The 20525-nt window shown below is 42.5% G+C and overlaps 1 protein-coding gene across 3 annotated transcripts in view; it reads left to right on the forward strand.

Moving 5' to 3' along the window:
- Positions 1 to 20525, forward strand: part of DCLRE1A (DNA cross-link repair 1A) — a 29799-nt gene that overhangs the window by 8027 nt on the left and 1247 nt on the right. Inside the window, exons 4-12 of one of the 3 annotated variants that reach the window (XR_013957109.1) lie at positions 591 to 709; positions 2372 to 2515; positions 3431 to 3576; positions 4565 to 4719; positions 8686 to 8827; positions 9468 to 9664; positions 10266 to 11410; positions 11563 to 11697; positions 14432 to 14837. Coding sequence is in view for 1 of the 3 variants with exons in the window: in XM_080620283.1 (XP_080476409.1) it covers positions 591 to 709; positions 2372 to 2515; positions 3431 to 3576; positions 4565 to 4719; positions 8686 to 8827; positions 9468 to 9634 (873 nt within the window). In the remaining 2 variants the exon portion in view is untranslated. Of the gene's footprint in view, positions 1 to 590; positions 710 to 2371; positions 2516 to 3430; positions 3577 to 4564; positions 4720 to 8685; positions 8828 to 9467; positions 10102 to 10265; positions 11411 to 11562; positions 11698 to 14431; positions 15047 to 20525 lie in introns of those variants that run through there. The other 2 variants (XR_013957110.1, XM_080620283.1) reach the window with 2 other exon arrangements.

Raw genomic sequence — 20525 nt, forward strand, 5'->3', positions numbered from 1 at the left:
AGCAGAGGTTCCTGTGTCCTGTGCTTCAGGCTGCTGAATGGCCAAGACTGCTGTTAGCTGTCATATGTCCAACCAACTCTTCTTTACTTGTAACATGGTAGGCCACCTTGCCTCATCAGCCTATCCGGAACATGCATCAAAAAACTGTTTCTGATTTACTTTGGAAGTCTCCTGGAATGCCTGTGTTGCCCTTCCAGTAGGTGTTGGGGTGACTGCAGTCCTCTGTGATAAGATCCAGGGTCTGTGATGTGGAAACTTCTGTTGTTTAAAGAAGGCTTTACCCAGCCCCTCTTTTTGACTTGGCAGTCTGTAACAGATGTTATTCCCCCATGTTTGCCTCCTTTCTGATTCCAGTCCATAACCTGTTGGTGGGCTTTTAAAAGTTTGCTTTTTTAAGACAAGCTTTCTTTCAGTTTTCTTTTTGAGAGGTGCAATGCTACTGAAAGGCTTGATTATACCCAGGATCTCATAGTTTCTCATAGTTTCTCTGTAAGCCAAACAGTCTGGCTTTGAGAGCTTTTGTTTCTAAAATAAACAAAGGCTTTTTTTAGATTGTTTCTATTCCGTATTAAATCCTTTCCCTGTTGCAGATAACTGGCAGTCTGGTGAAGAGCAAACTTCGAGTCAAAGAGGAGTATGTCCACATACTGCCAATGGACACGGAATGTATAGTGGATGGGATCAAAGTGGTGCTGCTTGATGCCAATCAGTATGTATTATTGCATTTGTTGTGCAATATTTGTATGTATAGAATATTAAAGAGCTGTAAAGACAGTTTATATTTTTAGGATTTTTAGGTTTATGGGGATTTGAAAAAATAAGGGTGAAAATACTTCACATTCCTGAGTTGGCTTAGTAACATGCATTTTCACTGCAGAAATGGATTAGGCATGTAGGAGCCTAAATTTCTTGCAAGTAATTAGCTTCTGAAAGAGGTGACCTTTGAAGGAGAATAGGCTTTTTGATCATTTTAGTTTAACTTCATTTTGTTTGCTTGTAATGAGTACCTAGTATTAACCACACATAGCTCCATAACTGTTAAGTTTCTTGAGAGGTTGAATGATTTTTCTAGTGGTCTGCATGCTTTGATTTTTGGTCTCTACTTGGTGACATCCTACATTTGATTATCAGATACATTAGATTCCTGTAGCTTCAACTGAATATAGTGAAATCCTCAACAAAAGGAAAACAAGGTACTTTGGAATCCCAGGAGAGACAAAACCTAACCAACATTTTGAAAATTGAACTTTGAAGATAAACCTATTTAAATCTGAAGCAAAATTTGTCCTGGATTTGGTAATAAAGGGTGAGATTTTTGTCCGTCATGCTGGCAATGTGTGGTTCAGTAGCACCAGACTTACAGCCCAGTGCTGTCGCTGTGCTGCCTGCTGGTACATTATTTGGCTATGGATTAGGAGAAGCGTCCTTTCCCTTAAGTATATATTGTCACACAGGACTGCATCACGGCTGATTTGAATATTGCTTATTGTATGATTTGTGTATAGTTACAGAGATAAGATTCCACAAAGTCCTTGGAAAACCCTTTCTGGGAATGGAGGAAGCCTTGTTACTTGTGTAATTTGAACGCTTTTCATTTTTCCTGTTTGTGTCTCTGATCCTCTGCTTCAATTTAAAAGGCATATAAACCTTAGGTACAAAGTTCAGCTTCTTGGAGAAGTCACCAGTTCTGTCATTTGAGCTCTGATTCATGCCAGTTTTTTTTTGAGATTTCATTTATCCTTTACAGATGATTCATGTCCAGAATAGTCCCACTCTGGTTTTCTAGTCTGAGCTCTTGCCCTTCAGACAGCTTTGGCAAGGAACTGCAAAAGGTGCAGTGGATGCACTGTGGCCCATAACAGAATTGTGTTTATAACCAGGGAATTCTGGATGGTGAATAGTGTTTAAAATCTGCAGATAGAATTTAAAGGGAGATGGTTCAGTAGGTCCTGCAGGACTGAAAATGTATCTGCAACAATACAATTCTCTTTCTCCTGAATAAGAATGCTGTTTGCCCTTTGGATCAAGTATAGAACCTCAGGGATTGCAACAGAGGCTGCCTCTTTGTTGTACCTAGAAGACAGAGGATTCCAAAAAGGCAGTCAGTGCTTGATTACTGTTGGTGTGTTTTTTTCCTTTTTTCCATCTCAGCTGAGAACTCAAGTCCAGCTTATCTATGGCCATAAGATTAACTTCAGAATTCCTTTAGAAACCAGGAACTTCTAGTTAAATTAAGCTGCGTAGTAGGTATAATTTAAAATGCTGTTCTGCCCAGATTCCTGCTACTGAACGTAGTGTGGTATATCTCTTACGGTGGTTTATCAGTCTGGAGAACTAACACAATTTGTATGGGATTTTTTGTCTGTTACAGTTGTCCAGGTGCAACAATGATCCTTTTCTGCCTACCCAGTGGTACTGTTATTCTGCACACGGGAGACTTCAGGGCAGATCCATCTATGGAGCGCTACCCTGCTTTGAGTGGTCAGCAGGTTCACACCCTTTACCTTGATACCACGTAAGTTGTGTTGAATTCCTAGGATGTTGGGGTTTTTTTCAATATAACCCTCTTTTGAATTTAGTAAGACTTTATATGAACCAAATAAATGTAAGTGTAAATGACTGACATAACTTTTTTAACACTTGTTAGCTCTATTTAGTGCTGAATAAAATGAGGGATTTATTTAAAGTCTGTGTATGTCTAGCTTGTTCATCTGTTATGCTGTTATATGAGAGAATAGAAGTGGGTAGTAGAAAAGATGTTAAAGCATCTACTGAAATGACATTGAGTGGTATAAATTCTGGGTGGCAAAACTCAGAGCTGAACATTTTGTGTATGAAGAGGTTCATGGAACACTTTTTATGTGGATTCAACTCCATTGTGAAAAAGGATGTGGGGGAATTCAAAGAGTGAAAGAATGCCAAATGATTCAATCAGTTGTCCAAGTTTTCATTAGACATTTCTCTGACTCATGTATATAAAACTGTTTTTCTGTGCATGGTGACTAAAGCCCAGCTGCAGACTTTCATTTCAGCTCCGTATGTTTCTGCCAATGAATAATGCCTTATGGTATGGTTTGTGTGCATGACAAAAAATAGGCATGAGGATGTAATTAGTAAGTGATACAAATATCTAACTTGAAAGAGCACTTGGTGTTCATAGAGAAAAAACTGCAGAACTGAGTGTCAGTGGCAGACAAGTGAGTAGTTGTAGAGAAAAGACTGATACACTCAATGTGGATTTTCTCGCAGCAGTTTCATCTGGGCTTCTCAGTTTCTAATAAATAGATTGCACGTAGACTGAAATGCTGTAGGAGGTAACATCTTTCTCATTACTTTGTTACTGTGTGCATGCAGTTTTGAGAGCCTTCTTGGTGAATTGACATCCTTTATTTTGTGTAATGAAGTGGTGCTTCTTGTTTCCATGCTCCAGATACTGTAGTCCCGAATACACTTTTCCTCCGCAACAAGAGGTTATCCAGTTTGCTGTTAATACTGCCTTTGAGACAGTGACTTTAAACCCACGTACTCTAGTTGTCTGTGGCACCTATTCCATTGGAAAAGAAAAAGTTTTTTTAGGTATGTAAAAAAGCGTACTGGATCCAAAAACTAAATACCTAAGTGTTAAAAGATATTTTCTTGAAGATATAAAGGGTCTTTTAGTTGTAATGGTCAGGTATTGTGTAAAGGAATTAAATATATTTAATAATCCTACTGCTAGTATTTTTGTTTTCTAATCAGTAAGTTTTAGCTTTCTGAAAGAAATCTTTCTGCCATGTTTACAACCCCCCTTGAATATACACAAGGCCAATCTGGAACCTCTTTGACTGTGGAGAGAAAACTGCTATTGGAAATTAAATAATAATAATAAAAACCCCCAGAAAATTAGGTCTTTATGACACTTCTGTTGTTAATAATTTCATGTAGTCAAGAAAAAGCAAAAGGATAGAATTATTCTGAAGCTTCTATTTTGATAACAGTTTTTTCCTTCTAGTTTTCTGTTACATATTTTCCTGTTTATTTAGAGTCATCAGTTTTAATGAAAAACATTTTAAAAAAGCATTCCCCAAACCAAAGCACATATTTTCTGATTTAATGAAAAGCTTGTGTGCTATGCTGCACTTGGTTACAGCATTATAGAATCATAGAATAGTTAGGGTTGGAAAGGACCTTAAGATCATCTAGTTCCAAGCACCCCTGCCATGAGCAGGGATGCCTCACCCTAGACCTTGTCGCCCAAGGCTCTGTCCAGCCTGGCCTTGAACACTGCCAGGGATGGAGCATTCACAGCTTCCGTGGACAACCCATTCCAGTGCCTCACCATCCTCGCAGTAAAGAACTTCTTCGCTATATCTAACATGAACTTCCCCTGTTTTAAACTCATCACCCCCTATCCTGTCACTGCGGTCCCTGATGAAGAGTCCCTCTCCAGCATCCATTAGGAACCAACATGATTGCCCAAGTGCAGGCAGGTATTTTTCAGTAGTAGAAGTGATCCAGTCATCCAGGCAAAAAAGTTAACTCTTACAATTTTGTTTATCTGATTTCTTCCCAATTAATCTTAAAGCAATTGCTGAAGTTCTGGGCACAAAAGCAAGCATGTCCCGTGACAAGTACAAAACAATGCGGTGCTTGGAGTCAGCAACTGTGAATTCTCTCATCAGCGTGGACTGGGATGGAACTTTGCTTCATGTCCTTCCCATGATGCAAATTAATTTTAAGGTAAGTTCAGAACATATACTCTGCGGATTATCCTGGTGGTTAATCTTACTCTGGGTTCCTCTCAACCAGTGTTGTTTGGTGCTTCGCAACCTCTTGTCAGATCATATTTATTTAGCAGAGTTTTGACATGTAGCAATACATTGAAAATGAAATGCAATTAAACATTAATAACTGTCTCCAAACATGATGCACAGAAAGTGTAATTTCACTTCAATGAGGTGCTTGTACAAGATAAGACGAGGGTTGTTCAAAAGGCTTGCTCTTTGCGGGCCTTTTTGAAGTAGATTTATGTAATGACTGCAGGATCTGTCATATTAGCAATTAATATGTTGTGACATGGAGTCCCTGTTTTCAGCCTGTCTTCTACCTGGTATAATGTAGGAAAAGACTAAAAGGATTTTCTGCCTGTCAATCTGTTTCGAGGCAGCCTCTGAACGTGGCCACCTTTGTCTGGTGTTTGGTATAGGAATAAGGTTCTTCATGTTCTTCTCAGTTCAATTTCCATGTATTTGTAATCATATTTTCTTCTTCTAAAAGAATAATTCTCTCTCCTTATCCTAGAATGATAGCATGCTTTGGGTTGGAAAGGATCTTAACATCATCTGTTTCCAACCCCCTGCCATGGGCAGGGACACCTTTCACTAGACCATGTCAGCCAAGGCTCTGTCCAGCCTGGCCTTGAACACTGCCAGGGATGGAGCATTTACCACTTCTTTGAGCAGCCTGTTCCAGTGCTTCACCACCCTCACTGTGAAGAACTTCTTTCTTTATAGGAAAGAATTTCTTCCTTTTTCTTCTAAAAGAATAATTCTCTCTCCTGTGCTGATGGTTCACATGGGACTAAGGATATTTGAAAGTCATTGCGAACTTGCACATAAACAAATGCACACGTTGAGTGAGTTGAAGGACACTTCACATAAACACACATGCTTTAGCTTTTTCCACACACAATCTTCTCTGATATTTGTAGCAACAGCAAGTAAATCAGTTTATTTTAAGACATTGTTTCATGTAAGTTGACTTCAAATGCACATTTCAGTTGAGATTTGAGACGGCAGCTTTTTGGTGAGAGTTTTTGTGGGACTTTCTTCCCACAGAAGTAAGTAAGTAGTTAGGAAAGGTGACTAATTCCTGGGGGGGAAACAGTTTTTCTATAAAGACCGCAAAATACAAAATGGCATTAAGGCAAAGCAGGAGGCTGGAGATTAAAGGTAACCTGGAAGAAAAACAATGGTTGCTTACACCTTATGGACTTGGATTAATTTTCCTGCTTTGCTTCAGGCCTGCTGTGCCATCTCAAGCAAATCCTTCAGAGCAAGATGATAATTAGCTGCAGGACCAGTCAATGTCAGAGTTGACCTAAAAAGGAGAAAAAGAGGCTTTATGATTTGGATGGGAGCTGCAGGAGATGGAACTTAATATCTTAATGTTTGAACATTGTTCTATAATCTTTTCCATGGTGGGGCAGAAAATGAGTAATGGCAACGTGTATGGATTTATTTTTAACTTGTTGTCTTAAACAGGAATATATTTGAGTTTCTTCTGCAGATTTTGGGGTTGTTACGTGATTCTGCTGTCATGTGTCCCACCATGTATGGTGTACTCACATAGCGGGCTTTTATGCAGAGAGTCTGATTATACCATGATGATGTCTGGGCAGCCTGGCTTCTCAGAGGCAACTGTATCATGCAGGGTCTTACCTCTGAGAACAGGAGGTTGTAGACAAACCTAGAGCATGCTGGAAGTGATACCTGGACCACAGAAAGGACCAGGAAAGATTAAAAGGCACAGTCATTTAGTGAACAATGTGGAGAATGTTAAATGCTTAAAGATGAGTTCCTATCTTATTTCTACTCAGCATCAGTAAATAGGAATGCAGAAAAGGCAATATTTTTAAGAATACATCATCTGATCTCTTGCAATCTCGTTCTCGCTAAAGAATGATGAATGATATTGTCCTATTTGTACAGACCATGTAATTTTTGGTGCCAGTTCCATGGAACTGGCTGGATTACACCAGGTGTTTTTTCTTGAATTACTGGCTTATTACTGGGAAAGGCAGAATTTTTTAGTGATCCTCATTAGTAAATGCCAATAGCTTTGTTATCCTTTGGGTCTCTCCTACCTCTTCTGTTTTATTTGATCCCATAGCCCTCCTCAAAACCACAATTTACTTCTTAATTTGGGCTAATTTCCTGTCTGTGTAGATTTACGGCTGAAACTACAAATCCATGAAATCCTTATGGGAAGATTCTCAGTTGAAAGCTCAGATTCAGTCCTTATTTAGTAAACAGTATATCTGTGATCCTGTAGAATGCAAATAGCCAACCCCTGATGGTATATTATTCCCCAGAAGCCACAGTTTTATGCCCTATTTTTCTTTGTCATACTCTTTACTAATGGAAAACCCTCCAAACTTGTTTGTGCTCCATGTTTGACAGTTCTAATAACTATGAACATGATTGTACCAGCATTGAAGTGAGGTTTTCAGAGGTGCCTGTGATTGAAATGCACAAATCAATTTTTTATGACATTGAAATTGCATCCTTAACATATATGTTGCACACTTGATTTATAGCAAAATGTGAAAGCAGATCAGCATTGGTTAATATAATAATCATAGTATTTGAAGTGCTGTATTAAATTTCATTAGAGCAAGGGGAGCAAATACTTCAATTATTACCAGAAGTTATGTTAATCTTCCAAAAACGAAGTGTGAAGGAGAATTTGACTGCTGCAGTTACATCTGTCATCTAGTGAGGGCTGAACATTTTCAGTGTATTGAGAGTCATGGCAGCCAGCCACAATTCCTGCTGCTGAACGAAACGCATTGTGGCTGGGTCTTTTGTGGTTTGTGTGCCTGGTTTGATGGATTCTGTATGTTGCTACTGGATGTTGTACTGAAGGTGCCATCAAATGTGGCAGTGTTACAGGCAGCTTTCTGCTTCTGTGCTTAAGTTTTCAAGTGTCTGGCAGTTCAGTGATATGGTTTAGGGGTGGTCTTGGCAGTGCTGGGGTAATGGTTGGACTTGATGACCTAAAAGGACTTTTCCAACCTAGTTGGTTCTATGATTCTGTGACTCCATCACAGCCTGCCTATCCTCAGCTTTTGTTAACCAGTCTTTATTTTGTATTCCTCTTCTGGCTGCTGATATAAAGTTTATGATTTTGAGTTCTATAATCTTGTAGGGCTTTCAGATGGAGACTGTGCCTTTAAGGTTTTGTACAGGACACATGCAGCTGATTTTCTCTTTTTATAATAATACTGAAATAATACTGTTTGAAATAATACTGACCTCACTTTGTCCTGGAATAGGACTGTACTTTCCTTATGCTTCCCTTTCATCCTTTTCCAATCCTAGCTTAACATTGAAGGCTAACCAATTTGAAAACTTTTTCAAGTTCACTTTTGTTTTTAGAAGTATTTTTGTTTTTATCCTGAATGGAGATGTGGTAAAACATGGTTGAGTGCTCACAGCCATGCACTGTACTCAACTAATGCACAGCTTGCTGTGTTTTTTGGGTAGCTTAATTAACTCTGAGCACTTTTGGGCATAAACAGATGTCAGGATCTCTGTGGCACTTTAACTAGATGGTTCTGCACTGAAGCAGACATCCACCATCTTTTGTCACCACTCAGCCGCCATAGTTCTGACCTGCAGTTGAGAGGAAGAAATGGATGATTTGGGGAGCATCATCTGTAAGAGGATGTGATTATGCCATACATAGTCTGATCTGTAATACATGGCTCTTAACATGGGCTTATTCAGATGAAGCAATTGAGATCCTAAGGTACAAGGTGCTGTGCAGATGTAAACATTTATCACTAATACTTCCAAAGTAGATGACATTTATGTTAAAACAAGAAAATGAAGTTTAGTCTGAAGTCTCTCCATCATGAATTTCCAACCTTTAGACTAAAGAGCTATTTAATGGCATTCAGTTTATGCTGTGTTCTTTTCACAGGGCTTGCAAGATCACTTGAGTAAGTTTTCTGAGATTTTTGATCACATTCTGGCTTTCAAGCCTACTGGATGGACCTACTGTGATTCATGCCTTTCTCTGGTGGATATCAAACCTCAGACAAGAGGAAACATCACCATATACGGTATAAGTGTGGTAAAGATTCACTTTGTGTGGCTGGTTTTTTTTGTATTTTTATTCTGGAAGCTCCAACTGTTCTTTGTAATCAATGCTTTTTCTGATAACTCCTTAGGAAACTGAACAGATGGTTTCTCCAGGAGAGAGCCATAAACGGAGCAATAGAGAATGCAGTAAATGTAGCTTTTTACATATATTTTGCTCGTGTCCTCCTCATGCAGATAAAGGCTTTTCTCTGACGTAGGTAGAGACTTTCAGGGGTAAAGTCTTGGTCTGGCTGATGCTGGTGGCAGTGCAGTTCCAGAGCCAAGATTTCATTCTATACCTTACTTATTTGTGGGAGGCTGTGGGTCTTCCTCACAGATCACCCACCTCTCGGTGGGTGGAGTTAAATGACAGTCATTTAACTAAGTGCATTTGGTGTCGCTCAGTTTGCACTGATAAAAGACTCAGTAACTTAATGCAAGGTAGGTTTTCCAGAAGGAAAATCTGGGGCTTCATTTTACTTTAGCTATAAAATTTAAATCTCAAATAGGTATTAAAAAAATACATGTTATCTAAAGTATTTTTTAGCTGGAAGGCTTGCAACAGTATTCTGGCAAGGAGCTAAGCAGACTAACAGATTGCTGTGGTATGTTTCATTTCAGGGATTCCTTACAGTGAGCACAGCAGTTACCTGGAAATGAAGCGGTTTGTGCAATGGCTGAAGCCACAGAAAATCATCCCCACTGTAAATGTGGGTAACTGGAGAACAAGAAGCTTGATGCAGAAGCATTTTAGAGACTGGATGGTTGAGGACAGTGGGCATGAATAGATATAAGGAAGAATGTGTATTTCAGAGAAGGTGGGCTGGAGTGGGAGCTGAGAGTTCCTGTGTGTTTTATTTAACTCTTTTTTTCCATGGAGCTTTCTTTAGGGAGGATGAAGCTGCCATTCTCCTGAGAAAGCTGAATCTGCATTAAAAAAAAAAAAGGCACTTTGCTTCCTCATGTACCTACTACTTATTTTTAATATAACTTCATAACTTTTTTACAACTACATTTTTCAGGTTAGTTTTATCTTACTCTCTTCTCCCAGTTCTTCATTTACCTCACATTTTGAAGATGCTCAGATGCACATGCTGGGGAAGAAACCTCCTCCAGGTTAATCATTCCTGGAAAGGTGTGGTTGTAATGAATGAGACTACATTAAGCTTGTGCCGCATGCTGTCAGTTCAGGCTTCAGAGAAGCTGGTTTCATGAGGCAGAACGAGCTATTGCAATTCAAATCTTGTAAACAAACTGTACCTTGTGAAAGGACTGGCTCAGCTTTTGCAGCATATGTACTTCAGAGAATGCTTTTTATAAAAAGATACTGGTACCTACTGAAGATTTTCTCATCTTATTTAATAAAGAACTCCCATGAAGCTTGTGTGTTCTTTCTGAGCGAAATGCATTTCTTTTCAGTTACTACTCTTGAGAAACCTGTCCTGTAGTATCTGTGATGGATCTACTGTATGTGTTGCTCTTGCATCCTGGGAGTGCTAGTTCTCAGCACGTGCTCCAAGCACAGAAGAGGTTCTTCTCTGTGTAAGTGCCATGGTGCATTTGGGTTTGCGGGGCTCTGTGCACAGGTTTGTTCCTCACATTCTGAAGAAACAAGAAAGGTAAATACCAGTTTGGAAGCAGAAAGGTAAGTTTCACTTTGTATTTTTTTCTCCTGAATCCTACTAGATAATCGGTGCAACTCTTTCTGTATCTTCTGAGTATTTATGATGCTGAAGCATGTGGTTGCATGCAGGCATACTAGTGTAATTTTAAACACTAAATTAATAACTGCCCCAAACTTCCAGGACTTACAAAAGTTCCATCATGCATAAAGTCATCCCCAGCCCCCAGGAACAGCTCATCTGAAGTCTTCAATGCCATTTTTTGTTGGGAAAACATTTCTTTCATGATCAGTGTAAGTCTAAACAGCTCCTTGTCTCTGAGCGACGAGCTCTGTAACGTGAAGCCTCTGGGGTTTTTCTGTCTTCTGAGAGAAATAGCTGCGAAACTCTGATGGGAAAAAGTTCTTACACTGATTCACAATTCTTCCAGTGCATTTGCTTAGCTATGGCATTGTTAAATGCTTCTGTTTAAATTAAGCAGTTAAAGGAATCTGAAGGTTTTCTTTTCCATAAGGCATTATGCTAGTTAGCTGTCACAAGAACTGTTGGCTGTCTTGGGTTGGCATGCTCATTCCTAGGATTCCACTCTTTTTCGAAGAGATTTGTGAAAAACTATCTTTTACAGCCCTTGCAAATATCAAACCTGAATTAATGCCTTGTATGAGTCGGAACTAATTTGGGGATTATGTTTGGCAGGCAAAAGCTTTTAGCAGTTGAATCGTTAAGGAGTTATGGGGGGTCTGGCCTTCCAAGTCTTTTTCCTGACTAATTGTGCACCAAGTGTGAGGGCCTGGAATAAGCACCTTGAAGTCAAAACCTTAATCACAGCTCTGATATCAGCTTGCTTCCTTCCATAGGTGTATTTTCAAGAATGAGTATTCCTGCAGGGGGTGAGCATGTGTATGGGATCCCAATGTGCTGCTGCTGTTGCAGATTTAGTAGGTAGGTGCAGGACACCTGCTGCCTCTATGGCTCTTTACTCTGTGCTGTTGGTTTCTACCCTGTTACCCTGATTGAAGGGTTGGTTGGTTTTTATTTCTTCTAAAAGCAAACTTATTTCTGCAACTAACCACAAAAATGATGTATCTTGGCAGACGCTGACATTGGCATCTGCTGGAGTGACCTGGTTAATCCTGCCCTGATGTGGAGCAGATGGTGATAGGCTCACTTCAGCCAGCAAAGCAGAATGGCTTTTGTGCTGAGGTCTGTTTCCAGTTGCCTGTTCTGCTGTAGGTATTCCTGCATCAGCCCACTGGTTCCTTTCATTCTTCCCTCCTCCTGGTTTGTATTTGCACTTCTACCAGCTGTTTTTTTGTGGGCGGGCTTGAATTTTGCAGCTTCACGTTAGGAGATCTCCATATTACCCAGGTACTTCGCCTCCTTTGTGTTGAAAAAGTCTTTTCAGAATCCAAACCCAGGAAGATACTGCTGTTTTTATATTCTTTATTGTAAAGGAAGATCAGTAACAGGATTAGATTGCTTAGATTGCCTAGGATGACACGTAAACAGATGTGGAAAACCATTTAACTGAACAAGGATTTTGTGGGAAGATCTGTAGCAGAACCTTTCCTGTTCACTTGTCTGGCCTGTTCTGAGCGAGGGCTCTCTGATCACAGCAGGTTAAGCCTTTTAGGGAACACAGATCTATGATCTTAGAACCATAGAATGGCTTGAGTTGGAAGGGACCTTAAAGCTCATCCAATTCCAATCCCCTGTCATGGGCAGGACACCTTCCACTAGAGCAGGTTGCTCCAAGCCCTGTCCATCCTGGCCTTGAGCACTGCCAGGGATGAGGCAGCCACAGCTTCTTTGGGCAACCTGTGCCAGCGCCTCAGCACCCTCACAGGGAAGAACTTCCTCCCAATATCTAATCTAAATCTCCCCTCTTTCAGTTTAAACCCACTCCCTATCACTGTCCTGTCCCTACAGGCCCTTGTCCAAAGCCCCTCTCCAGGTTTCTTGTAGCACCTTTAGGCACTGGAGCTGCTCTAAGGTCTCCCTGGAGTCTTCTCTTCTCCAGGCTGAACTAGCCCAGCTCCCTCAGCTTGACTCCAAGGCAAAGCTGCTCCAGCCCTCGGACCATCTTCTTTGCTAAAGCAGGTCCTAAAGCAGGATGCAGTATTCCACATGGATAAATCTGATTTCAGCATTACTGCTCAGGTGTAATTAATTGGGACTTGGGGATTGGCTGCCCTTTTCCTAAGGAGTGAATATTTTTTCAGTCTTTTGGCACTGTTGGCACTATAGCTGCATGTGTGAAAGCATTTGTGACTTTGATTGAGCAGAGTGGCTCTAACTGCAGCAAAGGTACCATTTTTGTCAAAGTCAATAGACAGGAATTACTGGTCTCTGTTCAGAGAATCAGAATAGTTTGGGTTGGAAGGGACCTTCGAAGGTCATCTAGTCCAATCCCCTTGCAATGAGCAGGGACGTTTTGAGATAGATCAGGTTGCCCAGAACCACATCCAGCCTGGCCTTGAAAGCAGACTAGACCAGAGGCCTTTGGACAGGGGGGTCAAGAGTCAGTCTGTGTCCTTACCTTCACATCAAATGAGTGTCACATACTGACAAAAATAATAGCAGGTTTTACAAAAGCAAGATGGGCCTCTGAACATCCCAGAAGCTCTTCGAGTTTGTCTGGTGCTGACAGACTCGGGGCAGAAGGCAAAGCAAACGAAAGGGGCAGCTGTAACACTCACTTGATCAGTGCACAGAACGGTTTTCAAAGCCAACCACTCCAAAGAATCACTTTGTATTTCCCATCAGGGCTCCTGCTCTGATTACATATCGCCCCAGTAGGCAGATAAATGAGCTAAAAGCAACCTCAGTTGAAAAGAGTAGGGGGGGAGAATGGGGAGAGGAGGAAAGCAGCTTACTTGCTGTGCTGATTCAGGCAATGGGTTTCAGGCTGGCTGCAGTATATGAAAGCAGCTTCTTGCAGCCATGGCCTGTGATCACCCCTGAGGAGGCTTCTGGGAAGGGATCTTCAAGGTGTTGGGCATCTTTTTAAACTGTGATGTGAAATAAGGATTGGCAGTAGCTTGGAGTGGAGAAAGGAGCTGAGATGTCATGGGGATGGTTAAAGCATTTCTCTGATCTCAACAAACCCATCTACTACATGCTTCATAAAGGCTTCTGAGATAAACTGCCATTCAAGTTTAAGATTGTGTGATTTCAGATACACCCTTCAAGCACTCAGAGTTTGATTTTTACTGAGCCTGTGTTTTGAATTTACTGACTGTTTAAGGGGATTACATGGGAGACTGTCAAGGTGAAGATGCGGTTACTGCCTTGCGGTATTTTCTGTGTCTGGTGAGTTTCTTTGGTAGGGAACTAAAAACAGGGGAGTTCTGAGAACAAGAGAATGCAACCCGAACTTTCCCATCCTCCCTTAGCTACAGCATTCATTTCAGCGAGTGAGTCAATAGCAGAGATTCATTTCAGAACCAGAGCAAGAGCGTATCTTGTGGGGCGAGACCAGGCTGCTTCATGTCTTTATGATTTACAGTGAGATGATGCAATCTGAAATTCTATTCAACAGCCACCACTCCAACTCACCTGTGTTTGCAGACCACCCAGGGTGTGTAAACCACACGGTATCTAGGGGGAAATAGGACAGGGATGAATGAAACCCACAGGAGCCTCGGCAGAGCTGCAGCCGCAGAGCAAAGCCCTGCCCTGCCTGGATGCCGCCTCCGTTTCCCCTCTGCTCTGAACCTTTACCCACTGCTGTACAACGGCACCTTGTTATCAAACCTCCAGCAAATGCTTTGGCAGGGAAGAAGCTTTTCCACTCTGTCACATCTGCGCTGGTATCTCAGAGCAGATAGTGACTTGTTTGTGCCAGTTTCCAATGGGTACTTACATAAACCAAACAGTTTTTAAAGCCTCTAAACTTTCCCATTTGGCATTTGAATTTAACTTTATTCTCCTTCCTTTCTGTACGTTGTATTGGTTGTTAAGGATGGAAGAGGAAAAAATTCACTGTCTCAGGGAAGAAGATACCAACAGGGCACCCGAGGTAAAGGTGACAGGAGGACACAAAGCCGAAAGGGTGACTTTGGAGCTGAGTTCTGCAAGATCAGAGCGGGCTGTGAGGTTCTCCATGTCCTGACTCTGCTGCTGCCCGCCCCTCCCAGCTGCCCATCACCTTCCTTCGTGTGCAGAGACAGTGATTTCAGTGAACTGTTGTAAGAAACAAGATTTATTTCTTCTGATCCCTCCAGTCGTCTGTCAGCTCCAGGCAGAGCTCTCCCCAAAAGCACTGCTGCCAGCAGCAAGATCTAACCCACTTTTCAGCTCCTCTTTTACAGAAGAGATGGATTGAGGCATTTATCACAGCAGGGCTTCCTCAATCAGAGAGAGACAGGTTGGATTTCACTCCTTACTGAAGCTGTGGTGTTTGCTTGGCTCCCTGCCCTGCTCTTGGTTGTGTCTATTGCCTGTGCAAGGGAGGCAGAGCTGAAATTCAGCTCTTCGTGCTGCTACCCAGCGACCAAATGAGGAATTGAGCTCTGCGGCACAGCAGGAGCCTGGTTTTGATCCAGCACCTTCATGTCAGCCACAGCACAGCTCATTCCTCCCACGTACTACTTTCTGGTGCTTGTCTGATGCTGGAAAATAACCTTAAGCTAATGTTTTGGGGTTTTTTTTGAATCATCAAAACCATATTTACAGCAAAGAACTCCAGTTTTGCCATCTTTGACTTGATTCTTTTGTACCCCTCATCCTTGCTGGTTATAGCTATTCCTCATGTCTCTTCCTTCCTGTCTATTCTGCCCCAAGTTACCTTTCTACTACTGGGGATTTCTCAGAAACATTAGGCTGCCAGAGTTCACCTCTATTCTTAGGAAGAGGAGCACAAGGACATTTGCCTTGGGGTTTTGGATTTTTAGGGAGGGTTTTGTGTTTTAGGTGTGTTTGTGTGTATGTGTTGTTTCTCCAGTTCTCAGGTTCATTGAAGACAGGCCTGCACCACATCATTGTGGTTCCAGGTAAATGCTGTATAGAGCAGAGCTACAACAGAACAGGGCTCCTAGGAAAGCCTGTCTCCATCTCTAGCTATTTGGCTGATCCAACTTTAATGCTGCTGAAAGAGGCAGCAGCATCTTTGGTGTTCATGGCAGCAGCTGCTTCAGTTTTTCAGCCTACAATTACAAACTGTGTAATTATCTACAGCACTGCCTGGGATTATGTGTGCTTAAAACTATTATGCAGCAGCAGTTTGTCTGGCACGATAAGTGTTGATGGCCTCTGTTGCTGGAAGTGGCAGGACCAGAGGTGGAGCTGGCTTGTGAGCTGCTCATCTGCTCACGGGCCACCTAGGAACTGCTTACTGGGCTTTGGTCTTGCTTCTTATTTCCTTTAATCAGCTTTGCTAACCCCATTTCCTTGTCATGATGGAAGAACTAAACCAAACTGGGCAGGGCAGTGGTAGGAGAGCTAAGCTCTGGTCTCAGGCAGAGGGTTTGCTTGCTTTGGTAGCAGAGGTTGGTGAATTCTTCATAGCAGAGACCCCTGGACTGGCAGCCTGTAACTAGAGCTCTGGATCAACACTTGGATGATGGTAACTGCAGTCATTCGACATTTTAAAACAGATGAGCACTGCCGATGGCCGTGATCTCAGCATCCCCAGCGACTGCTTAACTTCTGCACCCTCTACTGTTGATCCCTGGGAAACAAACCAAAACATCCCTCAGCACAGCTCTGGTTATGCTGTCAGCTCCCCAAACCTGAAGGTAGACAGTCCTGTGGTTAAGGCTCTTTCTGCTGAGGTATCAGTACACTGTCCTGCACTGCCAAGGTGAGCACCAAGGAAGTTCCCTTGTAAGTATTGGTATGTCCACTAACGGGGCCTGAAATACTGAATGAGAAGATTTCCATAGCCCCTGCTCAGTGCAGCTTTTCATAAGCAGCACAGATTTGGGGTGAGCCTGTTCCCTGCAAGGAAGTGGGAGCATCACCTAATGTTCTTTTATGGTGGTGCTGTCTCAAGGGTGACATGGTAAGACATATTCCTGCAGGAGATTCAGGATGGCTCCTATCAGGCACATCAGTATCCCTCCATATAATAGGGCTACAGCCCCCAGCATACAGGTCTGATGGAGATGTTTCCAGGAGATGTTCTGAAAGGGAAAGCAATTCAGTGTTGAATGTGATGCTGGAGATTGCATGCATTGATAAAAGAGAGTGTGATGTGTGTGTGTCTGCAATCACTTCCTGAAGTGCAAGGAAATTTCTAAGGTCACCAGAAAATATGGGGGAAAACATAGACTAAGTGTACTAAGTGTCCCCAGCTCACCACTCACGTGATGTGCAAAGTGACATTGCTCTCCTTCGTTGCAGCTACTCCTCTATTGACTCCACTTGCTGGAATTCCAGCCATGAAGCACATCTGGTTGGGTACCCCAGGCTGGAAGGACACTGAGTAACACATTGCAGCCAGACACTGCACTACACAGAGTGTGTCTCTGGCTCAGTTCAGAATGGACATGGACACAGACAGCATGGGTAACCTTTACTGGCTAGAGTCATTGTTCTGCAGCAGGACCTGTGCTCTCTTGATCAGTACATGACTCCAACCCCAGTTCTTGGTAGTGTGGCCCTCAAAAGAAAGTGCTGGGGTTGTGTCATCTGGTTTGTGCCTCTTGTACAAATGAGGTTTTTATTCTTCTTAACTTCAATGACCTCACACCGATTTGGAGACTTCTCTTACCATTGCTTTCTCTGTTCAGGAACAGAGAGAAAGTGTTGGAACTTTCCTGCTGGAGAAGAGCGCTAGAGTGGTAGAGAGAACATGATTCATACCTGGGAATGCAGGGGGGAAAACCAGCACCAGTAATGAGTGACTGCAGCATGGGAATGTGCCATGAATTAACAGTCAGGGAACAACCTAAAGGCACTGGCTATATTCCGTAACAGGAACTAAAGGAGTTAGTGAGGAGCATGTTAATTGTGAGCAAATCATGTAATCTGCATTGCAGTCAGTTGGGTTTTGTCTGTTGTATACCCAGTCTGCAGATGCTGAGCGATTCCAAGTGGTGTGTGTTGCAGCCAGCAATGGCCTTTGCTCCTAAGCAGGTTACTTTGGGCTCAGCAGTGCAAGAGTTCAGGATCTGCAGGCTTATTCGAGCTCTGTTTTTACATAGGTTCACTAGTCTGGATTCAGTGAATTTCAGCTCATGTCAATTTAATCATCTGTGTCAGGAACCTTCACAGCCCAAGGGACTGGCTAAGAAAGGATTCTGATGCCATAGAGCATGCTGCAACAAGAAGCTGCAATATCACCTATTTCTTTAAGCATGTGTGCTAACAGGACACATTTAAAATGCCTGTAGGTGATCTAAAACATTACCAGCTACCCCTCAGACAGCACAGGTTGAAAGACATTCCTTTCAGGTGTTCCAGGAGCACTGGGTAATACATGGATGTAGGCATCTCCCTTGGCTGTTGCTTCTAGAAGCAGCCCAGAGCTTTAGCAGAATTTGCTCATTTGAAGAAAGGTGACATTTTCACATGGGGACAAATGTGACAGAGGGAGACTGATCTTGGTTTTTCAGGGTAGCACTTTAAAAAGGGCTGTCTGGTGGTTCAGCTGCAGGTTACTGGGAAGTTTCAGGCAATCTTTAGAGGACAAGGAGGGGCTGTGTCAGGAGAAAGCTGGGTATTAGCAGAATACAATGTGTTATAAAGTGTTAACACATTTATTAATTGCATGTGGGCAGACACCCTCCCACAATTTACTGTACCAATGTCATTTCCATATTGTACCTCCGTGCTATGAATCAGCCAATATGTGACATTAATCTGCATTTATCACTGTGCAAGCTGACATAATGACCAGTTATGGGGTAACACATCAGGAACTGTTTAGTGAAGTACAGAAGTAAACCCCCAGTTTTCTGAAGCACCCTGGAATTATCTTGTGCGTGCTCTATCTACCCAAATCCTACTTATGTCCAATAGGCACATTCTTCCATGGCTGAGAGGTGCAGCATGCATTGTTTAACACCTCCAGCAGCAATGCCACGTGCAGTTTCCATGGTGGTGGCTCTCCTCCTACCATCATGTACGGTTCACAGCTTCTTCTGTAGGTCACCTCTTTCTGGCAATGTTTCTTTATGAAGTTCCAGGAAGCTGCTTTACAGCTGCCTCACCTCCTTTATTCACCCATAAGCGGGAACACAAGGTGTTTCTCTTGCCGTTCTGTGCCATATGACCACTTACTTTCAGGAAGTGCTGGGAAAAATGCTGAAAGAATGAGAAAAATGAACATGAGCCGGCTTCAGTGTGCGCTTGCAGCCCAGAAAGCCAACTGTATCCTGGGCTGCATCAAAAGGAGCGTGACCAGCAGGTCGAAGGAGGTGATCCTGCCCCTCTACTCTGCTCTCGTGAGACCTCACTTGGAGTATTGTGTGCAGTTCTGGTGTCCTCAACATAAAAAGGACATGGAACTGTTGGAACAAGTCCAGAGGAGGCCACGAGGATGATCAGGGGACTGGAGCACCTCCCGTATGGAGACAGGCTGAGAAAGTTGGGGCTGTTCAGCCTGGAGAAGAGAAGGCTGCGTGGAGACCTCATAGCAGCCTTCCAGTATCTGAAGGGGGCCTACAAGGGTGCTGGGGAGGGACTCTTCATCAGTGACTGTAGTGATAGGACAAGGGGTAACGGGTTCAAACTTAACCAGGGGAAGTTTAGATTGGATCTAAGGAAGAAATTCTTTACTGAGAGGGTGGTGAGGCACTGGAATGGGTTGCCCAAGGAACTTGTAAATGCTGCATCCCTGGCAGTGTTCAAGGCCAGGCTGGACTGAGCCTTGGGTGACATGGTTTAGTGTGAGGTGTCCCTGCCCATGGCAGGGGGGTTGGAACTGGATGATCTTAAGGTCCTTTCCAACTCTAACTATTCTACAATTCTAATGTAGGATACTTGGCCTAAAAAAAAAGAAGAGTCAGAAGAAACACCTTCTAGAATGAAGATTTCTCTGGAGACAGCGGAAGTCCCCATTCCCTGTGCCCACTGCAAACAGGGCAAGAAAAAAATCGTCTGGTGTAAATATTAGTAAAATTTTCATAATTATAGAGAGAGATGAGTCTTGGAACAGTGCAGGAAGGTTTGTACTTTCCTTTTCCAAAGTTCAAAGAGCTTAGGCAAGCCTTGGGCAGGAAAGGATGAGGGTGACATCCTTGGTGCATATTCTTGAACTAGATGATCTGTGATTTCAGGATTTGGGCCTTGAGGCTGTCCTGGCAGAATGACACAGTTACAGAGCTGGAAGAAGCCCTGCATGGTGATAGCCAGGCATCCCGTCCCTCAGAGACTCCTTAGCCAGAAATGGCTTTGTTGTGGTCAAAGAGATGGTGCGGAGTGAAGGAATCCCACAGCAGCTTTGGAGAAGAGCCCCCAGGGAATGTCTTTTCTTCCATTTTCAGCCTCTGTAGTTCCAGAACTGGGGTTTTCCTCTGTCTTTATGCAGAATTCAGCCCTTTGAGCACCACTGAAACAGAAATAGCAAAAGGTGATGCTTTCCCACCTTGAGAAATAAGCATGTCCCAAACACTCTTATCTCAAAAGCAGAAGAGACAGGCTGTGGAAACATGCAGGCTGGAAATTAAGCTTTTGAATAGGACCTGAGTCAGAAGAGAGTGTATAAATATTTATGTTGGTTCGTTTTGAGTTACTGATGCTGATTTCATCTTTGGTTACATAAAATTTTATGATGATGGTTTAAAAGTCCAGACTGGATTTTAAAAGAGATATACAAAGCATATTTGTCAAATTTAGTACTGGAGTAAGTTTGCTCTAATGATGATTTTAGTGAGTCTAGTTTCTTACTGTAGTAGCTGACTAATTCAGTTGGAAGATGGATCAAATCCACCTTAATCAAATCTCTCAGTATCAATAATCCTATGCCTGCTAAACCCATTAGTTATTTTGGTTGTGTCTGGCAAGATAAAACTCTTCTGTACTCAAAACCAGTCATTGCGTTTGTTCCCACATCACCGTATATTAATCCAACCTACCTCACGGGGGGGTTGGAAATAGATGATCCTGAAGG

Source organism: Psittacula echo (assembly GCF_963264785.1).
Source record: "Psittacula echo genome assembly, chromosome: 6".
Taxonomy (NCBI): Eukaryota; Metazoa; Chordata; class Aves; order Psittaciformes; family Psittacidae; genus Psittacula; species Psittacula echo.